At 33.9% G+C, this 7,478-nt stretch overlaps 1 protein-coding gene across 1 annotated transcript; it reads right to left on the reverse strand.

Moving 5' to 3' along the window:
• Window positions 1-850: 850 nt before the first annotated feature.
• Window positions 851-6,373, reverse strand: LOC146950703 (phosphoenolpyruvate carboxylase 2). Its single transcript, XM_085746669.1, has 10 exons — window positions 5,905-6,373; window positions 5,031-5,425; window positions 4,589-4,673; window positions 4,203-4,425; window positions 3,961-4,064; window positions 3,773-3,860; window positions 3,461-3,615; window positions 2,372-3,370; window positions 1,896-2,282; window positions 851-1,352 (listed from the first exon to the last, which is right to left on the reverse strand). The coding sequence occupies exons 1-10, from the start codon at window positions 6,070-6,072 to the stop codon at window positions 1,056-1,058; spliced, it is 2,901 nt and encodes a 966-aa protein (XP_085602795.1). The 5' UTR covers window positions 6,073-6,373; the 3' UTR covers window positions 851-1,055.
• Between the last annotated feature and the right edge of the window lie 1,105 nt (window positions 6,374-7,478).

A 7,478-nucleotide genomic window follows, 5' to 3' on the forward strand; every position in this document is an offset into this window, starting at 1 on the left:
CCAAATTTCTGAACCAAAATCACGCCACGATTTCGTAGAAACTTCAACATCAATTTTGATGAATACAAAATAAAATATATTAAATTGAGAGTGATGTATGTAGTATTAATTAATTATAAGGTAGTCCAAAAAAACATTAACATCACCTTAAAAATTGAATATTTAAATTTTCAAAATTAAGAAAGTTGAATTAAAATTTTAGTGATTAATACCAATTAATTAAAAAGACATCAGTATATCTTTTTCAATATAATTAATTTTTTGTCCGTATATTAATTAATGACAATTTAATAGAAAAATGTTAATAAAAAATATTTGATATAATTACATTTTTAAATGAAATGTCAAAGAATAATTTTACATTGATTAATCTATTATAATTATACATGACTCTCAAGTCTCAATAACTCCACCTATAATATTATAATTTTTTTATGAGCCTATAATATATATGGGGTTTTGCTAGAAGACACATTTTATGAAGGTGTCTTTTAGCAAGTTATTCTATGAGCATTTGCTAAAAGACACCAACTAATTTTTATGAAGGTGTCTTTTAGCAAAGTTATAACTAAAAAGTGAAAATCACACCTTGAGGTGTAACCTGCTAAAAGACACCTTCATGGGTGGCTTCTAGCAAAACCCATATATATAATAACTTGCTAAAAGACACCTTCATAAAAGGTGTCTTCTAGCAAAACCCTATATATATATATATATATATATATATATATATATATATATATATACACACACATGTGTCATTCTTATATGCTACATTACATAATAGAAGCATAATTTTTTATATACTGATTAAATAACAAAGTGAAAATTTAAAAAAATAAAGAATGCCTTCACAAATAAACAGTTTGATTATACATTTATCGGATAAATACATATTACTTATAGAAACACTTGTCCAAAACCAAATTCTTTATTATATAATATATAGTAATAGTTATTTGATGCCAAATTGCCAATCCAAATCTCAGGCAGGCATAATACGTTACATTGTCTATGTAGCCAAATTATACAAATACATATATGATGGAGCTTAATCAACCAGTGTTTTGCATGCCAGCAGCTATACCCTTCATTGTCAAAATAAGGGTATCCTCAAGACCAGGAGCATACTCACTTTTTGGATTAAGTTTAACAAGTTCTGCTGCTGGCTTGCTTGATTCCATATACTCCTTTGACAAATGTGGCCTCATCTTCACATGGTAATCTGGATCACGAATTTGCTTCAATGTGTAGGCTTGTAAGACATTAAGGGTTGTGATATATGAGTCTCTAAGGCGTAGCCGTTGCTTTAAGTAAGGGTCTCCTTCAAGAATATCCTTGTGACCAGCAACCTAGGGATAAAAAGAGCTCATTAGAACTAACTTCATTTCTATTTCAGAATTCTGAAATCTTGGCCACTCCATTTCTAGCAATAGGTTAACTGAAATTTGGTTAAAATATACTTTTTTATTTGTGTCCTCACAAAATTTTAGTCCTTCATAAATATAATATCAAGGATTACATTCAGTTTTTTAGAAGCAGACCACATCGGCTTCAGCTGGGTCAAACAGTTGTATCGGGAACTGACCAGTCCACTAGTTTGTTCAACCGTGGTCAGTTATCAACATCTTAGAACCAGATTGAACCTGATCGAACTAGGTTGAACTGAAGTTGGTTCAACCAATTCATTTTTAAAACATTCGATCCGGTTCAACCTATTGAACCATGATTGGGAGGTCTCACTAGTTTGATCTCCGGCCTAACTTTTAAAACATTTGTGACAAGTATACAAATTTTGTATTTTTTTTTTTTAAATGATTACAAAAATTGCAGGAACAAAAATATATTTAACCTCTACATCCCAAATGGCAGGTTTCAAAGCAAATAGAATTTACCTTGAGGAGAAAGCTCTTGGTTTCTTCATATTTAGATCTCAGACGCTCACCAAATGGACACAGCTCTTGTGTAACTAAGAGCTTGTCGTATAAGGAAGCGATCCCGGGGTCTCCCTTGGCGAAAACCATCTCAACCAAGTCAATGGTAACCCTAAAGAAAGGCCATTGATTGTACATATCCTGAAGCATTTGAAGATTCTTCGGATCTTTCTCAATTGCATGCTTGAATGCTTCTCCAAAACCAAGCCAAACTGGTAAATGAAACCTTGTTTGTGTCCAAGCGAAAATCCAAGGAATAGCTCGGAGCGATTCAATTCCTCCACTTGGCTTTCGTTTTGATGGACGACTGCCAATGTTCATTCGTCCATATTCTAACTCTGGTGTTGCCTGCATTTCATAACATTCATAAACAAGAGCAAAAACAAAAGACAAATAAATTGCAATGTCATGACTCAAGTATTTTCATTGATACTTACACATCGGAAGTATTCAACAAAACGAGGTTCTTGGAAAACAATTGAGCGATATTCCTTTGTTGCAATGACAGCCATCTCATCCAAAAGGGCACGCCATTCCGGTTTTGGAGACACAGGAGGATGCATTCCGTGCTCGAGTGTAGCAGCAGTGAAACGCTGAAGTGTTCTAAAGCATAGGTGCTCCTCTCCAAACGATTGTTCAATAACTTCACCTTGAACTGTTACCCGAAGTGAGCCGTGAATAGTATCCGGTGGCTGTGATAATATAGCAAGATGAGTAGGACCACCACCTCTTCCAACCGTCCCACCTCGGCCGTGGAACATTGTCAGCTTAACGCCAAACTCCTTTGCTACGTTAATGAGTTCCTCTTGAGCCTTGTATAGTGCCCAAGCAGCAGATAGACGACCTGCATCTTTTCCTGAATCTGAGTATCCTATCATAACTTCTTGCTTTCCATTGATTCGGTTTCTGTACCAATCTATAGAGAAAAGTCGCGCTACAGCAGCAGGAGCAGACTCAAGATCAGCAAGCTTTTCAAACAGTGGGACAACTCTCAACGGCTGTTTGACGTGGCATTCACGTTGTAAAAGCTCAACAGCAAGCACATCAGACGGGGATGTTGCCATTGAGATGATATAGGCACCAAAGCTGTCTGAGGGAAGTTCTGAAATGACATGGAAAGTTTCCAAAACATCGGAAATTTCTTCTGTCTTAGGGAGATCATGGCCGAAGAGAGGACGCTTTCCACTAAGCTCAGATAAAAGCCATTCCTGCCTGCGTTCCTCTGACCATTCTCGGTAAGATCCAATCTCCAGGTGTTTTGTAATTGCGTCCATAACGTCTGTGTGCCTCTCTGACTCTTGACGGATGTCGAGCCTTACGAGTGAAAGTCCAAATGTAGAAACTTGCCGCAAGAAATCGAGTAAGCTTCCATCTGCTATTGATCGGTCACCACATGCACAGAGTGACCTGTAACACAGTTCAAGAGGCTCCAAAAACTACAAGGATAAAAAAATCGAAGTTAGAGAGTGTAACGATTCATGTGCAATGATACCATTGCTTGTATTGGACTGTTGTGAGGATAATACCTGCTCAACATTTGTGAAGGTTGTCTCTTCAGGAATGTCAGAGTTCTCATTAGCTAATAACTGGCGAGCACGTTCACGAGTATTATACAGTTTGTCCCTCACACCTCCAAGAATGACACGATAAGGTTCGTTTGGAGGAATTTGTTTCCAAAATTCTGCAACATTTTAAAATTTGTTACAGCAATATTCTAGACCAATATGAATTATTAATTGAACTCTAAAAAAGTCCACGGGTACAGATAGTACAGTATCGTAAATTCCATTCCAATAATGATGAAAAAATTGTGCAATTTGGAAGAGAATAATGCATACCGATATAATGTTTTGCATCTCTCTTTGAGGATTCATGGAGCTCTTCAGCCCTAACACGAAGCTCGTCATTGCAGCGCCACATAGACAACTACCAAAGCAGACAAAGCAAATATTTAAGAATTAAAGAGTATGTACTTAATGCTTGATGAAAATTTATAATCACGGTAGAGACCAGCACATTCAATTACCTCGAACATGAGATCCTCTATCTGAGAGAAGTACAAATTAGCAGCCATCATTCGAGCTAGTAGACACACATCCCTTGTAACTTCAGGGGTCACCCTAGGATTGCCTGTAATGCACATTAGACATATTGTAAGGAATATTTTTGAAATTCATACCACATGAATACTTGCGAAAATATTACGGTTTTTATTGAAGATAATACGTGTGCTCATTTGTTAATTTCTAAGAAAAACAAAATATATACCATCACGATCTCCTCCCATCCAAGAAGAGAATTGGATAACAGGAGCATTATATGGGACACGTTCATTTACTCCAATGTTCTTCAGAGCTGTGTCAACCCGACGCAAAAACTTTGGTACCCCTTTCCAAATTGTCTCGTGAAAGTAGCTCATTCCTGCTCTCATTTCATCTTGTGGTGTAGGAGCAGTCCTTCGAATTTCATCAGTGCGAAATGCAGCTTGAATCTGTGTATGTGCAAACGGTGTTAGAGCTGTAGATTTTCTCTAAAAGAATTCATATATAATTCTAACTACAACACTATACTCGGATTAATTAAGCCTAAGCATACAACATAAGGCTATCAACTATGAAATCAATCATATATTAAGCAAGGAATCAAGCATGTACCTCTCTTTGTAAAGCCTCATCAAGTTCTTGCTTATCATCTGGTGTTATGTCTTTAGCATACAACTGTGTTAAGTTATTCCTTATCCTGCACATGAAGACAACGATTCCATAAATTGTACTGTATAAATTATAATGACCTGTAATTACAGGACATTTATTGATTAAGCATCTAGGTCCTGTTTGGATAAACATCTTATTCTTAATTAAGCACTTATAAGCATTCATCATATAACTGCTTATTATAAACTACTGTTATAACTGTTTTCATAAGCTATAGACATGTCATAAGTTGTTTCTATAACTTCTCCCAAATAGGCTCACAAATGTTTATGCTAGTAGATAACCTCAAATAAGTCGATCCAAACATGCCTCTAGACAATAAATGCTACAACAATGGACCACCATAACACAACTAAGTTATGACAGAATATAATGGACAAACCTTCCATGCTTTTGCAGCAAAGATCGACGAATCGACTGAGTAGGATGAGCAGTTAGGACCAAATCAACAGTTTGACTCTTCAAAGCATCAAATACTTCCAGAGGAGTCTTCTTGAGTTCAGTCACAAGCTTCTTGAATGTCTCTTCAATATCTGACTCAGTTATGGCAGAATTTTCATCAGCAAAATCACCTTTCTTCAGTAACTTAATCCTTCTTCTATATGCAATTTGAACTTCTTCAGCCAAATTTGCCAAATTAAGCATGTGGGAAAATGATTTAGCTATAACAATAGAATCTCCAGCATCAAGACCAGTTAGCATATTCCCAAGTTCCTCCAATTTCTCTGGCCTATGCTCCCCTTCATACTCTGCTGATAGCTCATAACAATCTTGAACCTATCAACCATCAAATTCCCAAAACTCTTAGCCACAAGTACATACATCAAATATCAACTATTTTCAAGGCCAATTTTGAAAATTATATTATCAAACATCAACTATTTTTTCATCCAAGACCAAAAGCAGTTTCTTTTCAATAAAAATTTAAGTGGGATTCCAGAAAAATGTTAATATTATACTAAAAAAGTAATATTTTTTCATAAGCATAAGGAATTGAAAATACAGTTTTATTTACTTAAAAACAATATTTTGCATTTCACAGAAAATAAAACCTTTAGCACACAAAGGCTCAATATAAGAAAAGACACAGATAGAACACATACTCAAGTCTAATTTTGAAAATTTTAATATAAACTAATTCTATATCCAAGACCAAAAAGAAATTTTTTTTTTTTAATAAAAATTGAAGTGGGGTTTCAGAAATATGTTAATATTAAACATAACAAAAAGTGTAAGAATGGAATTGAAGAAAATACAGTTTGTCTGATATCTTCTCCATGCAAATCTTGAAGAATGTCAAGAAACCTATCCAACAACAAAGCATCATACTCCACAAGTTTATCATCATCAGAAACTTTTTTTGGTGCCAATAGTCTCAACTGAGCATCAATTGAAGCCATCTTTTCAATGTTACGAGTAGCCATATTTTCTCTCTGAATTGAACCACTCACGTTGATGAATAAAATTTGTGTTACTAATAACTAGCTAGTAGAAAGTTCAGTTATATAAGAAAAAAGATAATTAAAAAAAAAAAAAAAACTGTAGAGACGAAAATCTCGTGACAACCTAGGTGGAAAATCTAGTTGGTTCCAAGTTAATAGGATTGTACTGCACGGGAAAGTACAACAAAGATAAAGTAACAAAACATACAAACTATGAAAGACCAATTGTGTAACTAACTAACGCCTTTGATCACGGAACTAGAGAGAGAATGTCATGTGACACAAAAAAAGAACACTCTATCACATTCAATTTATAGAGAGAGAGAGGACCTTTTCTTTTTTGCTGATATTTATTTCAGTTACTAGAATAAAAGGGCTAAAATATTGTATTGGTCTCTGCAAAATGGGTCTGTTTTGATTTTAGTCCCTGCAAAAAAATTTTATAGTTTTTGGTCCCTGCAAAAATAGGTCAGTTTTGGTTTTAGTCCCTGCAAATTTTTTTTTATAGTTTTTGGTCCCTGCAAAAAATTTTGTTTTTGAAAATAGTCCCTGACCCCAATTATGTGATGATTTGTCACTTTTGTGCATATGTGGCATATGTGTTTACTTAATAAAAAGAATATTATTTTTTATAATTTATATAACAATAATTATTTTTTAATTAAAAAATAATAATAAAACAGATACAATAATTATTTTTTTATTTATAAAAGTGACAAATCATCACATAAATGGGGTCAGGGACTATTTCCAAAAACAAAATTTTTTGCAGGGACCAAAAACTATAAAAAAAAATTGCAGAGACTAAAACCAAAACTGGCCTATTTTTGCAGCGACCAAAAACTATAAAAAAAATTTGCAGGGACTAAAACCAAAACTGACCTATTTTGCAGGGACCAATACCATATTTTAGCCATAAAAGAAAATAGAATGTTGTAGATGTGAAAAACAGTTGTACTATTTTTTTTTTAAAGAAAAAACAGTTGTACTAAAAAAATAAAGGAGAAATGGTATTTGTACAACCATTTTGTGACAACTTACTCACACTATGTTCTTATCTTCTCTCTTCATTTTTCTCTCTCCGTTGGTTTTGATCAATAAGAAGAGAGAAAAACAATATTCTCACTAAAGTTGTCATCAAATAAATGTACAAATATCATTGCTCAAAAATAAAACATCTTTTTTTTTTTTACAAAAATCGGGTATCTTAATTAAATTTGTACGGGTATCTTGATTAAATTCGGTGAATTACAAGATGAATATAAAAGCACTATTATATAATTTTCTAGCATTAGTTATCTTTTTTTTTTTTTTTTGAGAGGTAGCATTAGTTATCTTATCTACCATTAGTTACCACTTTAAAGCTTCGTTTGAGGTTGAGGCTAATA

The sequence above is a fragment of the Medicago sativa genome, chromosome 2, assembly GCF_051527215.1.
Source record: "Medicago sativa cultivar Bolivia chromosome 2, Bolivia_mono, whole genome shotgun sequence".
NCBI classification, from domain to species: domain Eukaryota; kingdom Viridiplantae; phylum Streptophyta; class Magnoliopsida; order Fabales; family Fabaceae; genus Medicago; species Medicago sativa.

What these genes read in the sequence shown, in the direction of transcription:
- LOC146950703 (XM_085746669.1), bottom strand. Translation starts at nt 6,072, where the DNA reads ATGGCTACTCGTAACATTGAAAAGATGGCTTCAATTGATGCTCAGTTG. An exon ending in GAGAAGATATCAGACAAACT is followed by an intron (nt 5,426 to 5,904) that starts GTATTTTCTTCA and finishes GATGGTTGATAG; the next exon opens with GTTCAAGATTGTTATGAGCT. An exon ending in AGATGCAAAACATTATATCG is followed by an intron (nt 3,616 to 3,772) that starts GTATGCATTATT and finishes AAAATGTTGCAG; the next exon opens with AATTTTGGAAACAAATTCCT.